The following is a 19,575-nucleotide window of genomic DNA, read 5'->3' on the forward strand; positions in this document are numbered from 1 at the left end:
CTGTAAGTATCAGCTATGAAGTCTGTAAGTGTGAGCTGTGAAGTCTGTAAGTGTGAGCTGTGTAGTCTGTTAGTATCAGCTGTGAAGTCTGTAAGTGTGAGCTGTGTAGTCTGTTAGTGTCAGCTGTTTAGTCTGTAAGTGTCAGCTCTGTAGTTTGTAAGTGTGAGCTGTGTAGTCTGTTAGTATGAGTAGTTGTGTAGTCTGTTAGTGTGAGCTGTTTAGTCTGTAAGTGTGAGCTGTGTAGTCTGTAAGTATCAGCTATGAAGTCTGTAAGTGTGAGCTGTTAAGTCTGTAAGTGTGAGCTGTGTAGTCTGTTAGTATCAGCTGTGTAGTCTGTAAGTGTGAGCTGTGTAGTCTGTTATAGTGTCAGTTGTGTAGTCTGTTAGTGTGAGCTATGTAGTCTGTTATGGTGTTAGTTGTGTAGACTGTTATAGTGTTAGTTGTGTAGTCTGTTAGTGTGAGCTGTTTAGTCTGTAAGTGTGAGCTGTGTAGTCTGTAAGTGTCTGCTGTGTAGTCTGTTAGTGTGAGATGTTTAGTCTGTAAGTGTGAGCTGTGTAGTCTGTAAGTGTGAGCTGTGTAGTCTGTTAGTGTCTGCTGTGTAGTCTGTTATAGTGTCAGTTGTGTAGTCTGTTATAGTGCTAGTTGTGTAGTCTGTTAGTGTCAGCTGTTTAGTCTGTAAGTGTGTGCTGTGTAGTCTGTTAGTGTCTGCTGTGTAGTCTGGTAGTGTCTGCTGTGTAGTCTGTCAGTGTGAGCTGTGTAGTCTGTTAGTGTCTGCTGTGTAGTCCGTTAGTGTCAGCTGTTTAGTCTGTAAGTGTGAGCTGGGTAGTCTGTTAGTGTCTGCTGTGTAGTCTGTTAGTGTCAGCTGTTTAGTCTGTTAGTGTGAGCTGTGTAGTCTGTTAGTGTCTGCTGTGTAGTCCGTTAGTGTCAGCTGTTTAGTCTGTAAGTGTGAGCTGTGTAGGCTGTTAGTGTCAGCTGTTTAGTCTGTAAGTGTGTGCTGTGTAGTCTGTAAGTGTGAGCTGTGTAGTCTGTTAGTGTCAGCTGTGTAGTCTGTTAGTGTCAGCTGTTTAGTCTGTAAGTGTGAGCTGTGTAGTCTGTTAGTGTCTGATGTGTAGTCTGTTAGTGTCTGCTTTGTAGTCTGTAAGTGTGAGCTGTGTAGTCTGTTAGTGTTAGCTGTGTAGTCTGTTAGTGTCTGCTGTGTAGTCTGTTAGTGTGAGCTCTGTAGTGTGTTAGTGTGAGCTGTGTAGTCTGTTAGTGTGAGCTTTGTAGTCTGTTAATGTCTGCTGTGTAGTCTGTTAGTGTCTGCTGTGTAGTCTGTAAGTGTGAGCTGTGTAGTCTGTTACTGTCAGCTGTTTAATCTGTAAGTGTGAGCTGTGTAGTCTGTTAGTGTGAGCTGTGTAGTATGTTATAGTGTTAGCTGTGTAGTCTGTTAGTGTGAGCTGTGTAGTCTGTTAGTGTGAGCTGTGTAGTCTGTAAGTGTGAGGTGTGTAGTCTGTTAGTGTCTAATGTGTAGTCTGTTAGTGTCTGCTGTGTAGTCTGTAAGTGTGAGCTGTGTAGTCTGTTAGTGTCAGCTGTGTAGTCTGTTAGTGTCAGCTGTTTAGTCTGTTTGTGTCTGCTGTGTAATCTGTAAGTGTGAGCTGTGTAGTCTGTTAGTGTCAGCTGTTTAGTCTGTAAGTGTGAGCTGTGTAGTCTGTAAGTGTGAGCTGTGTAGTCTGTTAGTGTGAGCTGTGTAGTCTGTTAGTGTTAGTTGTGTAGTCTATTATAGTGTTAGTTGTGTAGTCTGGTTGTGTAGTCTGTTATAGTGTTAGTTGTGTAGTCTGTTATAGTGTTAGTTGTGTAGTCGGTTAGTGTAAGTTGTGTAGTCTGTTAGTGTCAACTGTTTATTCTGTTTGTGTGAGCTGTTTAGTCTGTAAGTGTGAGCTGTGTAGTCTGCAAGTATCAGCTGTGTAGTCTGTAAGTATCAGTTGTGTAGTCTGTAAGTATCAGCTGTGTAGTCTGTAAGTGTGAGCTGTGTAGTGTTAGTTGTGTAGTCTGGTTGTGTAGTCTGTTATAGTGTTAGTTTTGTAGTCTGTTATAGTGTTAGTTGTGTAGCCGGTTAGTGTAAGTTGTGTAGTCTGTTAGTGTCAGCTGTTTATTCTGTTTGTGTGAGCTGTTTAGTCTGTAAGTGTGAGCTGTGTAGTCTGTTAGTGTCTGCTGTGTAGTCTGTAAGTGTGAGCTGTGTAGTCTGTTAGTGTCTGCTGTTTAGTCTGTAAGTTTGAGCTGTGTAGTCTGTAAGTGTGAGCTGTGTAGTCTGTTATTGTCAGTTGTGTAGTCTCTTATATAGTGTTAGTTGTGTAGTCGGTTAGTGTAAGTTGTGTAGTCTGTTAGTGACAACTGTTTATTCTGTTTGTGTGAGCTGTTTAGTCTGTAAGTGTCAGCTCTGTAGTTTGTAAGAGGTAGTCTGTTAGTGTGAGCTGTGTAGTGTGTCAGTTGTGTAGTCTGTTTGTTTCAGCTGTTTATTCTGTTTGTGTCTGCTGTGTAGTCTGTTAGGGTCTGCTGTGTAGTCTGTTAGTGTGAGCTCTGTAGTTTGTTAGTGTGAGCTGTGTAGTGTGTAGTCTGTTATAGTGTCAGTTGTGTAGTCTGTTTGTTTCAGCTGTTTATTCTGTTTGTGTCTGCTGTGTAGTTAGTGTCAGTTGTGTAGTCTGTAAGTATCAGTTGTGTAGTCTGTAAGTATCAGCTGTGTAGTCTGTTAGTATGAGCTGTGTAGTCTGTAAGTATCAGCTGTGTAGTCTGTTAGTGTCAGATGTTTAGTCTGTAAGTGTGAGCTGTTTAGTCTGTAAGTGTGAGCTGTAGTCTGTAAGTTTGAGCTGTGTGGTCTGTAAGTTTGAGCTGTGTAGTCTGTCAGTGTGAGCTGTGTAGTCTGTGAGTGTGAGCTTTGTAGTCTGTAAGTGTGGGCTGTTTAGTCTGTTAGTGTTAGTTAGCTGTGTAGTCTGTTAGTGTCATCTGTTTAGTCTGTAAGTGTGAGCTGTTTAGTCTGTAAGTGTGAGCTGTGTCGTCTGTTATTGTCAGTTGTGTAGACTGTTATAGTGTTTGTTGTGTAGTCTGTTAGTGTGAGTTGTGTAGTCTGTTAGTGTTAGCTGTGTAGTCTGTTAGTGTGAGCTATGTAGTCTGTTATAGTGTTAGTTGTTTAGTCTGTTATAGTGTTAGTTGTGCAGTCTGTTATAGTGTTAGTTGTTTAGTCTGTTATAGTGTTAGTTGTGGAGTCTGTTAGTGTGAGCTGAGTAGTCTGTTAGTGTCAGCTAGGGTGAGCTGTTTAGTCTGTAAGTGTGAGCTCTGTAGTCTGTTAGTGTGAGCTTTGTAGTCTGTAAGTGTGGGCTGTTTAGTCTGTTAGTGTTAGTTAGCTGTGTAGTCTGTTAGTGTCAGTGTATTCTGGAAGTATCAGTTGTGTAGTCTGTAAGTATAAGCTGTGTAGTCTGTAAGTGTGGGCTGTTTAGTCTGTTAGTGTTAGTTGTGTGGTCTGTTATAGTGTAAGTTGTGTAGTCTATTAGTGTCGGCTGTTTAGGGTAGTCTGTTAGTGTGAGCTGTGTAGTCGCTAAGTGTCAGCTGTTTAGTCTGTTAGTGTCAGCTGTTTATTCTGTAAGTGTCAGCTCTGTAGTCTGTTAGCGTGAGCTGTGTAGTCTGTAAGTATCAGCTGTGTAGTCTGTTAGTATCTGTGTAGTCTGTAAGTGTCGGCTGTGTAGTCTGTAAGTGTGATCTGTGTAGTCTGTTATTGTCAGTTATGTAGTCTGTTATATAGTGTTAGTTGTGTAGTCTGGTTGTGTAGTCTGTTATAGTGGCAGTTGTGTAGTCTGTTATAGTGTTATTTGTGTAGTCTGTTATAGTGTAAGTTGTGTAGTCTATTAGTGTCGGCTGTTTAGGGTAGTCTGTTAGTGTGAGCTGTGTAGTGTGTTAGTGTCTGCTGTTTAGTCTGTACGTTTGAGCTGTGTAGTCTGTAAGTGTGAGCTATGCAGTCTGTTGGGGGGGGCGCTGTAGTTTGTAAGTCTGAGCTGTGTAGTCTGTTAGTATGAGCTGTGTAGTCTGTAAGTGTGCGCTGTGTAGTCTGTTATTGTCAGTTGTGTAGTCTATTATATTGTGTTAGTTGTGTAGTCTGTTTGTGTCAGCTGTTTAGTCTGTTAGTGTCAGCTGTGTAGTCTGCCAGTGTCAGCTGTGTAGTCTGTTAGTGTGAGCTGTGTAGTCTGTAAGTGTGGGCTGTGTAGTCTGTAAGTGTGAGCTGTTTAGTCTGTTAGTGTTAGTTGTGTAGTCTGTTATAGTGTCAGTTGTGTAGTCTGTTATAGTGTTAGTTGTGTAGTCTGTTAGTGTGAGCTATGTAGTCTGTTAGTGTCAGCTCTGTAGTTTGTAAGTGTGAGCTGTGTAGTCTGTTAGTATGAGCTGTGTAGTCTGTAAGTGTGAGCTGTTTGTAAGAGTAATTAGACGTTGCAAACGAGAACTTAATCACAGAGGTTACGGTAAAGACTAGCAGACTAAACATCTGACACGAGCAGACTAAACATCTGAAAGGAACAGACTACATAGCTGACCCTGGCAGTGTAGTCTGTTAGTGTGAGTTGTGTAGTCTGTTAGTGTCTGCTGTGTAGTCTGGTAGTGTCAGCTGTGTAGTCTATTAGTATGAACTGTGTAGTCTGTTCGTGTCAGCTGTGTAGTCTGTTAGTGTGAGCTGTGTAGTCTGGTAGTGTCAGCTGTGTAGCCTATAAGTATGAACTGTGTAGTCTGTTCGTGTCATCTGTGTAGTCTGTTAGTGTGAGCTGTGTAGTCTGGTAGTGTCAGCTGTGTAGCCTATAAGTATGAACTGTGTAGTCTGTTCGTGTCATCTGTGTAGTCTGTTAGTGTGAGCTGTGTAGTCTGGTAGTGTCAGCTGTGTAGCCTATAAGTATGAACTGTGTAGTCTGTTCGTGTCAGCTGTGTAGGCTGTTAGTGTCAGCTGTGTAGTCTGTTAGTGTCAGCTGTGTAGTCTGTTAATGTGAACTGTGTAGTCTGTAAGTGTGAGCTGTGTAGTCTGGTAGTGTCAGCTGTGTAGCCTATAAGTATGAACTGTGTAGTCTGTTCGTGTCAGCTGTGTAGTCTGTTAGTGTGAGCTGTGTAGTCGGTAAGTGTCAGCTGTTTAGTCTGTTAGTGTCAGCTGTGTAGTCTGTTAGTGTCTGCTGTGTAGGCTGTTAATGTGAACTGTGTAGTCTGTTAGTGTCAGTTGTGAAGTCTGTTAATGTGAACTGTGTAGTCTGTAAGTGTGATCTGTGTTGTCTGTTATTGTCAGTTGTGTAGTCTGGTAGTGTGAACGGTGTAGGCGGATAGTGTCTGATGAGTAGTCTGTTAGTGTAACTTAATCACAGAGGTTACGGTAAAGACTAGAAGACTAAACATCTGAAAGGAACAGACTACATAGCGCACACTAACAGACTAGACAACTAACACTATAAAAGACTACACAACTCACACACTACACAGTTCACACAAACACACTACACTGCTAACACTAACATACTACACAGCTCACACAAACAGACTAATCAGCTGACACTAACATACTACACAGCTGACACTAATAGACTACACAGCTGATACTTACAGACTCCACAGTTCACATTAACAGACTTCACAAAGGACACTAACAGACTATACAGTTCACACTAACACACGACACTGCTAACACTAACATACTACACAGCTCACATAGTTTGTTAGTGTAAACTATTCTGTTAGTGTCAACTGTTTTGTCTGTTAGTGTTGAGCTGTTTGTAAGAGTAATTAGACGTTGCAAACGAGAACTTAATCACAGAGGTTACGGTAAAGACTAGCAGACTAAACATCTGAAAGGAACAGACTACATAGCTGACACGAACAGACTACACAGACTACACAACTAATACTATAATAGACTACACAACTAACCCTATATAACAGACTACACATCGGACTCTTTAACAGGCTACACAACTGACACTAATAGACTACCCAGAAGACACTAACAGACTCCACAGCTCACACTTACAGACAACACAGCAGACACTAGCTGACACTAACAGCCAACACAGCACACCCTTACAGACTAAACATCTCACACTATAACAGACTCCACAACTAACACTATATAACAGACTACACCACTGACATTATAACAGACTACACCACTAACACTATAACAGACTCCACAACTGACACTAAACAGACTACACAGCTTACACTTACAAACTACACAGCAGACACAAACAGACTACACAGTAAACACTAACAGACTACGATTAAGTTCTCGTTTGCAACGTCGAATTACTCTTTCAAATATTTCACCTGAACGTTAGTGTCAGTTGTGAAGGCTGTTAGTGTCAGCTCTGTAGTTTATAAGTGTGAGCTGTGAAGTCTGTAAGTTTGAGCTGTGTTGTCTGTTAGTGTTAACTGTGTAGTCTGGTAGTGTGAACGGTGTAGGCGGATAGTGTCTGATGAGTAGTCTGTTAGTGTTTACTGTGTAGTCTGTTTATGTGAACTGTGTAGTCTTTAAGTGTGAGCTGTGGAGTCTGTTAGTGTGAACTGAGAAGTCTGTTAGTATGAGCTGTGTAGTCTTTTAGTATCAGCTGTTTAGTCTGTAAGTGGGAGCGGTGTTGTCTGTTAGTGTCTGCTGGGTAGTCTGTAAGTGTCTGTAAGTGTGAGCTGTGGAGTCTGTTAGTGTGAACTGAGAAGTCTGTTAGTATGAGCTGTGTAGTCTATTAGGTGTCAGCTGTGTAGTCTGTGTAGTCTGTTAGTGTGAACTGTGTAGTCTGTTAGTGTGAGCTGTGTAGTTTGTTAGTGTAAACTATGTTGTCTGTTAGTGTGAACTGTGTAGTCTGTTAGTGTGAACTGTGTAGTCTGTTAGTGTCTGCTGTGTAGTCTGTAAGTGTGAACTGTGTTTTCTGTTAGTGTTAACTGTGTAGTCTGTTAGTGTGAACTGTGTAGTCTGTTAGTGTCTGATGTGTAGTCTGTTATTGTGAACTGTGTAGTCTGTTGGTGTCTGCTGTGTAGTCTGTAAGTGAGAGCTGTGTAGTCTGTTTGTGTCAGCTGTTTAGTCTGTAAGTGTGAACCGTGTAGTTTGTTAGTGTGAACTGTGTTTTCGGTTAGTGTTAACTGTGTAGTCTGTTAGCGTGAACTGTGTAGTCTGCTAGTGTCTGATGTGTAGTCTGTTATTGTGAACTGTGTAGTCTGCCAGGGTCAGCTACGTAGTCTGTTCGTATTAGATGTTTAGTCTGTAAGTGTGAACTGTGTAGTTTGTTAGTGTGAACTGTGTAGTCTGTTAGTGTCTGATGTTTAGTCTGTTAGTGTGAACTGTGTAGTCTGCCAGGGTCAGCTACGTAGTCTGTTCGTATCAGATGTTTAGTCTGCTCGTGTCAGATGTTTAGTCTTCTAGTCTTTACCGTAACCTCTGTGATTAAGTTCTCGTTTGCAACGTCGAATTACTCTTTCAAATATTTCACCTGAACACATATTCCAGGAAGTATTATCCGATTCGATTGACGCCACTTCACTTTCAGTACCTGGAAGAAAAATATGAACATTTCTATATAATTGTAAGACTGCGTTAGCATCCTAAAGGTTAATTTTTGCTGCCACCTTCCACAGTAGCCGAAATAGACAGACGAGACGACCACCCTACTGCATACTCGATCCTACGTGTATCCGAGAAGAAACCTTCCCCACCCCTCCAAACCGCCTCAGCAACAAAATGAGGTCAGGATTGACACCCCGGGCCTACCTCAGCAGTGAAGAAACGGCAACATTCTATTAAAAAAATCAGCTTACTCAGCCATGTACTGACTTGACATGCAAACGTGTAACAGTGATAATTACACTTTTATCAGTGTGAAGTTCAAATGGTCCGTATGTCTGCTACAAAGGATGATTAGGAAGCCATGTACTGTTTGATACAGTGAGCTCTAGTCCACGTACGTACAGCTTTGGGAGAATTCTGTACACATATGTTCAGACACAATAGCTTAGTATACTATCTTATAAAGAATGTATGAAATATGACAGTTTTAAACTGTTATATATATAGGTCAGTGTCTTATTGGGCCAGAGCAGTATTTCCGCTTTATAAAATAACTAGATTATAATATTTGGTGTACATGTTTGTGTGCATTGCATGTGTGTTAGGGTGTATTTGTACGTGTGTATTTCGTGGTGTGCAATTTATGAGTATCAGTAGGATAAAAAGGGGCTGCGGTGGCCAAGTGGTTAAGACATCTGACATTTTGCTACCACTAGCCCTCCACAACTGGGTCACGGGTTCGAGACCTGCGTGGGGTAGTCGCCATGCAGTTACTGGCCGTAGGTCTGTGGGTTTTTTCCGGGAACTCCGGCTTTCCTCTACCACCAAAACCTGGCACGTCCTTAACTGACCATAGCTGTTAATAGGACGTAATACACAAACAAACCAAACAATATATAAAAATAATAATAAATAAGTACAATTTGAGAAACAGTGACATTCAACCAGAAATAAAGTCTTAATCTCTTCGGGTTGGTAAATATAGATTGTATACACGTTTATATGTATCATTATATATAGCACAACCAGTGAACCGTTCGTGTGTGACTTTTCGATGATTAGTATGACATCATGACGTCGATATGTACTCGTGTCACCTTATCAAACATCAAGGTGTAAAGTATGTACGAGATAGCAATACAATCGACAAGTCAACTCGGCTACGCTGTAAGCGTTTATACACTTAGTTGTTATAAGTATACGAAATGACGATCAATTAGACAGGTCAACTCGGCTACACTGTAAGTGTTTATACACTTAGTTGTTATAAGTATACTAAATGACGATCAATTAGACAGGTCAACTGGCTACACCGTAAGTGTTTGCACACACAGTATACATGGTCAGAGATGAGGCTTTGAGCCCCCTCATTTCTATTCACCGTTAACTGTCATTTGAACAGGTTGCTTTCTGTCCAACACTTTGGAGTTATCCTAGTCAACCACATGCTTTGTCTGTGTGGCATTTTGTCTGTGCTTGTCTATTTATTGATTTGTGACTCCGACTGCTTGCATTCTGATCGGATGAGTTGGGATTCCTTGTTTCCGGTGTTCACCATGTCGGACCCCAAATCGCTTTAACCAGTTTCTCCGACATACGATGCGTTGCAGTTCATGCATCCAACTGTGTGTACGTATTCTACGAGGTGTTGTTGAGGTGTTTGATCCTTAGCGTTGACAATGCTATTGTGGAGCGTCTTGTAGGGCTTCATGCATTGGCTGTTGGTATGCCTCGACCCACATCGGGGACCCCGCATCGTACGGTACGGAGTAATCCGGGCTGTGTGAAGCAGAAGTAAGCTGAAAATGTCTTAATAGGCTGGTCAATTTAGCTGAAAAAAGGACTCAACCTTGCCAAAAATGCAAAAGAGTTTTCAAGCGAGTTTTATTACTTGATAGCATTTCAAGTACATCATATAAAAAGTTTTAAGCTCTATATTATGGGGGAAAGGCAAAATATATGCGATCAACCTTACCCAATAACACACAATAAAGAAGTAACGTTATAAGGGGGTAGGGGTGAACATTTAATTACTGTTTCTTTTTTTGGTATATACAACATTATAATGTAATATATTGTTACCTGCAAGATATTAATCTTGAACTCCAATATTGATTTTCATAATTTTAACATATATTTACCTCAAAATGTTAAATTGGCCGGACTATAACATCATGTAGCATAAACTTACTTTTGACTGTCATCGCCGTTGAAAAACTCAACAGGAATGTACGCAGTAGATGAAACATGTTTACTATAGTTACTTAAACAAAATATGAAATAGAAAAAAATGGAGATATATTTGAATATACCGCCGATATATTCTCTTGCATTGTGGTTTCGGATAACCCCCCTTAAATATAAGGGATGGTCACGTGGCATTTCATTTTGTTCTTCTCCATGAGAAACTATTTCTTGTTCTTAAACTTATTTTGAGAATGTTTTGTGTGCCCTTTTCGGTGCCAATTCGACATATTACATCATAACCCCAGTACTGAGATGCGGATCAAGGATTTTCAAACGGATTGACGCGCACAAAAATAAAACTGTATAGTCTGCATGGTTTTGATCCAATAAGTAAATGACAAAGAAAGACATCATAATCATGAAAACAAATTTTAGTTCAACGTTATAAAATATAAATAAACACATTTATATGAGACATTTTCACATAACATGAAAGTCCGTCACGTTTTGTTGGTCCAGAAAATGATTATTTGAATTTCAAACAGAAGTGTAATAAGGGTGTCTGTCGGTCCGTTGTGTTGTCTCGGTGCCTTGTTACATCGGTCGGTCGGACAGACGCATATCGTACTCCTTGGAATTCCAAGCACATGACTTCCGGTTTGGCACGTGCCAGGAACACCATCTGTTACGTCACATGTCCTTACATAGAACCCTGTGGAGATAAGACAGACACGTCAGCACTATCACCACGGAAACACTTAACCCTCTTTTGACCTCTTACCCGATAGCTTTGTAGTTTCTGATAACATCGATTATGGGTGACAATTTTAGTGTACAAAGTTCAAGAGCTCGACCATGTAACCAGTATCATACTAGAGTTCACTTGTAATTGTTCAAATGATTCAAGCTTATTATCCTGACATATAGGTAGTATTATTTGATATTTTAGGGGTTTAGATTAACAGTTAAAATGTCCCCTCAATGATGGTACAATGCGCTGTAGACTAAATGTTACACGTACATGTATACACACATGCACAGGGACCTGAGAATTTGTTATATCTATATTTGGACCTAAGCTAAGGTGTTTAGAGTAACTTTACACGTTTTAGTATATTGTCATTATTGGGGTCGTCTTTTTTTTACAGAATAATTAATCTTAATCCCTAACACGTGTACAATTACTCTGAACACCTTAGTTTTGGTCCAAATAAAGCTGTAACCAATTATCATGTCCCTGTGCACACACATGTACACTTCATTGTACTACAGCCCACCAGGTGTCCACTTTCTCTGTCCCCGATAAACATGTGTTTGGTATGACCCACAGTTAATAGTGTTATCTATAGCTGTGCCAACTGTAGTCTTATAACATACTGTATTATTAAAAAAAGTTGATTTATAATGTGTATGACGTGGTTTTAGAACTGATATCAGATATTAAAATCTTTCAAATTGAACAATTTATTCAATATTGATACAGAAGTTGTTTTAACAAGTGGTTACACTGAGAATATTTTGCTTTAACGAAAAAATAAATTGCCTGGGATCATAAAACAATATCGAACAGTGTCTATCAACATTAACTAGATATCCAAGTCTGTGATTTAACAACGTAAACATGATATTGACACACATATATACAGACATGTGTTGGTGAAAGACTCTCCATTGATATCAGTGTGGTGTAAGGGGGACAACTCTACGTAAAGTTGGCTATCTCCCTTACACCAACCTATGTATTTTTAATGAAAAGAGTGTAGATGCTTAACATTGAAACACAACACAAGCCATTCGGATTGATATGTCTCGCCTATGCCCCACTTTGACCATCAATGCACATATCATAGAAACTAACTAACGCAAAAACTTAATGTTGATGGAGATGCTGACAAAGTCAATGGACCATGAAAGGTAGGCCACATCCAGCATTTGATGCATGGGTTTATATGTACTACCTAAGATGCATCTATGGTCTAAGTTTGGTTGGTCTAGCGCTTATACTTTTAGTGAAACTAAGTTAAACGCAAAAACTTAATGCTGACGCCATCGCCGGAAAAGCTACATCTTAGTCTTGCTTCTGCTACTTCTGGCGGCGAGACAAAAATAATCGGCGATCTGCAACATCTGTCAGGAGACGATGTTTACAGAATGGACTGGATATTTTGTTAACATAACGACCAAAAATCTGTCAGATCATCACATGTATATTACACAGAATCAATTGTTTATGTTTCTGCTTTATTTACCTGGGTAACGTAAACCCAGAGCATACCCGAAATTCCAGGGGTTACGTCCAGTTACGTTATCTGCATCCCTGGATATGTCATGACAAAATCGAAACAAGAAGTTAGCTGTTTGTTTGGTTGCTGGTGGGAAAACTTGGCAATCGCTTGGCTAATGCCTGTCATTTGAAGATTACAAAGGAGCGACATCCGACTTCAAAGCCGATCAATTTTACCGTTAAGCTGTCGTGCGATTATTTTGATGTACTTTAAATGATCAGACTGGTCTACTTGAATCATCAACAAGGAGGCGCTTACAGAGCCTTCGATTTCGTCATGACGATATCCCAGAGGTACAGATAACGTAACTGAACATTACTTCTGAATTTAGAGGATTGACCCTGACCTCTGCTTCAATCGATATAAAAGAGCTCGTGCTCAACTGCTCAAGAAAAGCTGCTACTTCTAGTATGACAAATGTAATGTCAGCTTATCAAACCTGGTTAGTATAGAGAGGTAATCACAGGGACCCGAAAATATGTTACAATTAGTATGTTTACACCTATTTCGTGAGTAATATTAGACGCGTTAATGGTCTAGGCCCCTAAAACGTCTAACATTGCTCCTATCATATCAGTAAGGGTCCAAACAGAGCTGGTGTAACCAATTCTCAGGTCAGAAGACTGTCTGTACTTCAACTTGACGTTAAGATTGACATAAATACAAATGGAACGATACACATTGGCTTTTGGAACGGAATGAAGAAAAAGGGAAGACTCGCTTTTATTGATATCCACCATGGCCACAAGTTTCATACAACTTCCAGTACAGTTGACAGTCTCGGCGGTGTATGGGGAGAGATCCTTCCCAACAAAATGTTCCGTACACCATTCATCATCAAGAGACGTGCACTCCCAACACACCGTACTGGTGGTACCTGAAGAATAAATTCGCCGAGTTTTGATTACCAAAGTAAATATCTAACATATTAAAAAAAACACAGTGTACTGTAATTAACACCCCTCATAACAATTGAATAATTCACCCTCGTAAGTATTGAATAAAAAACACTCATGACTACTGAATATCAACCCCTCATAACTATTCAATATCCACCCAACCTTATTATTACGTATTCTGTCTCTGCAGGTAGGGCGTAAGAATTGTACCTGCTGCCCCCATTGCATGATCGTTGAAGGCGACTAAATTTGGGATATTTTCTTTTCTCTTCTTTCTAAACAACTTTCTTCTTCCTAATCTCTCTTGACAATGCCTCACTGTTGGCCTTTAGTTGAGCGTTCGACCCTGTGAGGAAGGCTTTGGGTTCTGTCCCCTGGCAGAGACATACCAGAGTCTGTAAAAATGGTAGTTTCTACTCCTGCTTAATGCTCAGCAATTTAGGAGTGGGACGACTGGTTCGCCCGTTGTCAGTATAATGTGACCGGTTGGGGTGTCCTGCTGGATGTCTTCGGCAGTATGTTTCAGTGAGGTAGCACTATAAAGTCGGCATCAGTTCCATATCCAGAACATATTGCAGCCTCCCAAAACACACATGCATACACTAAACGCATGCATTTTGCACACAGGGGAGGCCGTCTTTAAATGATCATAGCTGTTGATAGGACGTTAAACAATACTAAACCAAACCAAACCAAACTATTACGTATTCACCTCTCGTTACTACTTAGTATTGAATATCCATCCCTCCTAGCTACTAATTATCCATCCCTCCTGATGGCTGAATATCCAACCCTCCTAGCTACTATTTCAACCCCTCCTAACCGCTATTAAATACCAAGCCTTCCTTTCTATTATATATCGAATCTAATAATTATTGGATCTTCTAAAAAAAGCTATAATCTATCCGTCGTTCCTAGCTATCGGACATCAACTCCTCCTTAAACATTGGGTATCCCCCTCGCCTAATATTTTTGTATCACACCCCTTGTTACTACATTGTATCCAATATCCACCCTTGCCTAACTATCTTTGTATCACACCCCTTGTTACTATATTGTATCCAATATCCACCCTCGCCTAACTATCTTTGTATCACGCCCCTTGTTACTACATTGTATCCAATATCCACCCTCGTCTAACTATCTTTGTATCACTCCCCTTGTTACTACATTGTATCCAATATCCACCCTTGCCTAACTATCTTTGTATCACACCCCTTGTTACTATATTGTATCTAATATCCCCCTGGCCTAACTATCTTTGTATCACAACCCTTGTTACTATATTGTGTCCAATATCCACCCTCGCCTAACTATCTTTATACCATACCCCCTGTTTCTACATTGTATCCAATATCCACCCTCGCCTAACTATCTTTGTATCACACCCCTTGTTACTATATTGTATCCAATATCCCCCTGGCCTAACTATCTTTGTATCACAACCCTTGTTACTATATTGTATCCAATATCCACCCTCGCCTAACTATCTTTATATCATACCCCCTGTTTCTACATTGTATCCAATATCCACCCTCGCCTAACTATCTTACCTCCTCCATACGTTATGTTGCCTAATAAGTTTCAGGGAAGAAAAATGTATACATATGCATGTTGTGACATAGATTGAAGTATGTCCAGGAATTGTATTCCAGTGAATGTCAGAGTTACTGGATAGTATTAATTATTTCATCATAAAACAGTATCGTACTGACAAGTGATTCAGCCCCGCATGCTACAGACCGGGAGTGTTTACCATTTACACCAGTAGATGTATGCGTCAATATTAGTCGTAGACTAATGGTATGACGTCGACAACGGAGTTAACATGAGTTAAGTGGATACTTACTGATGTTCCGCCAGAATGTAGATATGATAAAAACGGTGAACAAAATCCGCATTTTCCAGGAAAACAAAATCCGCGTTCTCCAGGGAAACAAAATCCGCGTCCTCCAAGAAATAGTAACGTTATAACGGACCTCCCTGTGCGATACCTGGACTAGCACACCTATGCGTTAAACACCTAATTAACACCCGAGTACTTGTCACCTGAGGCGACAAATCTACCCGTATTGTTAGCGAGTGATTCCTACCACGATTAGGGCCAGCATCGTTAGACATTTACTCACCCGGAACAGTTAGATATACGGCTAGATAAAAGGACGTCTGGACATATTTATAGCCATTTAAAACGAGCCGGATCGTTAAGCGTGTAAGATGTCCATAGGAAAGATACGGATCAGCTTAATCCGGGGTACAAATACGACCCAGTATTGTAATTGTGATCTAATAGTTGATATATATATATAACGGCTTGAATCACTCCCAGGCACACAACAGATTCCGTTTGATATTCACGCCTTCGTCTGCATTTAAGTTTATTTCAGTCTCTAAAAAAATCATACACGAATTATTCAAGTTTAAAAAGTCCGACAACATTTTTTTTGTAAAGATTTTGTCGATTAAGGCTGCAACTCTATACACAATTTGTTTATCAATTAAGGATGAAAAACGTGTTTTTAACATTTATGATGATATGAATATCATAATTTATGTTTAAATTATGCATTTCAATCCTTGGTATTACGATCAAAGCAACAAAGATTACTTTATAGTTCTCATTTGGTTTTAAATACGTATAAAACAAATTTTGAGTTTACCAACTGTTGAAACATTCATTTTGCAGGGAAAATACCTTCCTTTCTATGGTATATATGTAACAGAGCGCATGATTAATTAAATCGAACCCGGGACCTCTGGTTTACTAGTCTTACGCTCAACCGATCGAGCTTAAGAGAAGTTCTCTATACAGCCGAGCGATATATATTCCGGCTAGTATTTACCAGGGTGTCATCTATATGGTTACCGGTTCCGTGAGGCGTCGAACGTCAATCGGAAGCCATCCGGTAATTTCTCTCCTAGAGTTAACGTCATCATGACATCATGACTGTTTCTCGATAACCTAATAAGAATGACGGAAAGACCCAAACCTTTTGCTTTTTTTTTGGGGGGGGGGGATAAACGGGAATATCACATATCATCTTGGAAATTCAAGTGTTCCGTCCTCTTTACGAAATATCTACTCTGCAGAGAACGAATGGACAGAGAAATCTGTATCCGTAGGTATGTTATCTGGAGTTTAGCTGGGGTTTTTCACTGCAGTGAAGGACTTGTCATATCTTCTCATGTGATAAGGTCCAGTACAGTACTGACCATTCAATTGTTTTTCTTCTATTTACTGCATTCAAAGTCGCATCTGCAGATGAAGCGACGGTAGAATAAGTGGTTATTTTTGTACATTTTAAGCATATTTACTAAGTTATTAATCAACATAATTAAATGATCGACAACAAATTTGTGAGCAGATCATGCCAGAAAATAGCAGAAAACAGTAGAATTTTGTTGAGTTTCCCTTACAAAAAGGCGAACAGCTCTGTTGTCAAGAGCAACGTCAAAAATAACGCTACTAATTCCCACACTTTTTGACGCAGCAATATTTTCGTCATTTCAATTAAAAAAAAGAAGACAAATAGACAATTTAATGGGTTTTCCGTTGAATATTATATACATTTTACTCGTATGGCAAAATATACCGATATTTTCACTGGTGCTTCGCAGTCGTGAAAATTATAGATATTCTGCGAAACTCGTGGAATGTACACGGTGTTCAACGGGAAACGGGAATACAGCTGTATCCTATATTTCTCTTTAGGGTGGTCGGTTGGCGCAGTGGATAGCACACTTGACTTTCACCAAGGCGATTCCCCGATCAGACGTGAAAAGGAATGGGGGGTCACCTGCCCTACCACGTGGGTTTTCTCCGGATTCTCCGTTTTCCTCCCACAGTCAGATACCCTGCGCTCCAACATTCGGACCAACAAGAGTGATAAGTATATGTTTAAAAAACTTATTTCATAATTGATAAATTGTTGTAAAATAAATGAAGTTTATTATATTTTTGTATTTCTCTTACCCTGGATAGATGCAATGTGAGATATCCTCGTCTCAGCCTAGGATGGAGACGGGGGATTCCCAAGTCATAACGTCACGTGAATACCGCATTCATGCCACGTCATCCATGCATTGAGCCCGTAACTTCAGCATTGCATTATATTTACGATAGAGACAACAGGCGAATATGGTTATGCACATATCACGTGACCTTAAAAGAACAGTATGGCGTCACAATTAGCACTAGGCAAGAGAGATCGTATGCAAATTAAGATACAAAAACAAACTTATTTCAAATATAATATATACTACTCACATTTTGCTAAGGATCACCTATATTTTGGGCGAATATGTTAGCCTTCTAAATCGTCTTGTGTGCGTGTGTTCAGTCAACCATAACAGCACGCTTTTTCACGTGTACGCCCCTTTCAAAAGCTAAGCTAGGCAAAGTAAGGCGTTGTTCAAATTGTTAAAGAAATCAATTTGATGAATATTCTTTGCGTGTTTTTGTTTTAATATGGCAAAAGACGAACCAGACAACGGTTTAATGACGGTGAAATGAACAGGGGCATCGGGATGCTGCAAGCTAGCATGTCTCAACGTCAGGTTGCAGCAGACCTTGAAGTGTCTCAAAGTGTGGTGGCAAGAATGTGGAATCGTTTCCAAACTAACGGAAACCTTTCCAGGCTTCATGCTGGAGGTCGTTCTAGGGCGACAACGCAGTGCGAAGACCGTTTTTTGCTCATTCAGGCACGGCTTCACAGGTTCCAGACTGTCACAGCTTTACGAAATGACCTCCTAAATGCTTCTGGTACCCGGGTAGCCACTGAGACAGTTAGGAACCGTCTTCATGATGCTGGTTTAAGGCCACGTAGACCAGCAATACGAGTTCCCTTAACTGCCCGCCATGTTAGGGACCGATTAGATTGGGCCCAAGCTCACGGCACTTCAACTCTTCAGGAATGGAAACCGTTTCTTTTACTGACGAGTCCAGATTCTATCTCGACTTCACCGACAGGCGCGTTACAGTATGGAGAAAACCTGGGAGTGGTTCCAGGCAGGTAACGTTGTGGAACATCACCCTGGTCTAGATTATGATCAACCTGTTCTAGATTATGATCACCCTGGTCTAGACTATGATCACACTGGTCTAGATCATGATCACACTGGTCTAGATTATGATCACACTGGTCTAGATTGTGATCACCCTGGTCTAGACTATGATCACCCTGGTCTAGACTATGATCACCCTGGTATAGATTATGATCACACTGGTCTAGATTATGATCACACTGGTCTAGATTGTGATCACCTTGGTCTAGAATATGATCACCCTGGTATAGATTGTGATCACCCTGGTCTAGACTTTAATCACCCTGGTCTAGACTTTGATCACACTGGTCTAGATTATGATCACCCTGATCTAGATTATGATCACACTGGTCTAGACTATGATCACACTGGTCTAGATTGTGATCACACTGGTCTAGACTTTGATCACCCTGGTCTAGATTATGTTCACCCTGGTCTAGACTATGATCACACTGGTCTAGATTATGATCACACTGGTCTAGACTATGATCACACTGGTCTAGATTATGATCACCCTGGTCTAGATTATGATCACACTGGTCTAGATTATGATCACCCTGGTCTAGAATGTGATCACACTGGTATAGACTATGATCACACCGGTCTAAATTATGATAACTCTGGTCTACATTGTGAACACCCTTTGTCTAGATTATGATCACCCTGGTCTAGATTTTGATAATCCTGGTCTAGATTTTGATCACCCTGGTCTAGACTATGATCACACTGGTCTAGATTATGATCATCCTGGTCTAGATTATGATCACACTGGTCTAGATTGTGATCATACTGGTCTAGACTATGATCACCCTGGTATAGAATATGATCACCCTGGTATAGATTATGATCACACTGGTCTAGATTATGATCACATGGGTCAAGATCATGATCACCCTGGTCTATATTATGATCACCCCAGATATTGGTCTAGATTATGATCACACTGGTCTAAATTGTGATCATCCTAGTCTAGATTATGATCATCCTGGTCTAGATTGTGATAACCCTGGTCTGGATTGTAAACAACCTGGTCTAGATTGTGATCATCCTGGTCTAGAGTATGATCATCCTGGTCTAGATTTTGATCATTCTGGTCTAGATTGTGATCACCCTGGTCTAGATTGTAATCACCCTGGTCTAGATTATGATCACCCTGGTCTAGAGTATGATCAACCTGGTCTAGATTATGATCACCCTGGTCTAGAATATGATCACCCTGGTCTAGATTATGATCACACTGGTCTAGATTATGATCATCCTGGTCTAGATTATGATCACACTGGTCTAGATTGTGATCATACTGGTCTAGACTATGATCACCCTGGTATAGAATATGATCACCCTGGTATAGATTATGATCACACTGGTCTAGATTATGATCACATGGGTCAAGATCATGATCACCCTGGTCTATATTATGATCACCCCAGATATTGGTCTAGATTATGATCACACTGGTCTAGAGTATGATCAACCTGGTCTAGATTATGATCACCCTGGTCTAGAATATGATCACCCTGGTATAGATTATGATCACACTGGTATATATTATTATCACTCTGGTCTAGATTATGATCACCATGGTCTAGATTATGATCATCCTGGTATAGATTATGAT

At 40.3% G+C, this 19,575-nt stretch overlaps 1 protein-coding gene across 1 annotated transcript; it reads right to left on the minus strand.

The window, feature by feature from the left end:
• Positions 1-10,145: 10,145 nt before the first annotated feature.
• Positions 10,146-14,944, minus strand: LOC110458919. The gene is made up of 3 exons (XM_021510894.1): positions 14,764-14,944; positions 12,737-12,892; positions 10,146-10,442 (listed from the first exon to the last, which is right to left on the minus strand). Exons 1-3 carry the CDS (start codon positions 14,813-14,815, stop codon positions 10,231-10,233), a joined length of 420 nt encoding a protein of 139 aa, XP_021366569.1. The 5' UTR covers positions 14,816-14,944; the 3' UTR covers positions 10,146-10,230.
• Between the last annotated feature and the right edge of the window lie 4,631 nt (positions 14,945-19,575).

The sequence above is a fragment of the Mizuhopecten yessoensis genome, unplaced genomic scaffold (assembly GCF_002113885.1).
Source record: "Mizuhopecten yessoensis strain PY_sf001 unplaced genomic scaffold, ASM211388v2 scaffold9847, whole genome shotgun sequence".
Classification (NCBI taxonomy): domain Eukaryota; kingdom Metazoa; phylum Mollusca; class Bivalvia; order Pectinida; family Pectinidae; genus Mizuhopecten; species Mizuhopecten yessoensis.

Excerpts from the sequence above, each read along its gene's own strand:
- LOC110458919 (XM_021510894.1), bottom strand. The coding sequence starts at position 14,815 with ATGCGGATTTTGTTCACCGTTTTTATCATATCTACATTCTGGCGGAAC. Across the intron at positions 12,893-14,763 it reads TACATTCTGGCGGAACATCA|GTACCACCAGTACGGTGTGT; the intron begins GTAAGTATCCAC and ends TTTATTCTTCAG. Across the intron at positions 10,443-12,736 it reads CATGGTGGATATCAATAAAA|GGTTCTATGTAAGGACATGT; the intron begins GCGAGTCTTCCC and ends TTATCTCCACAG.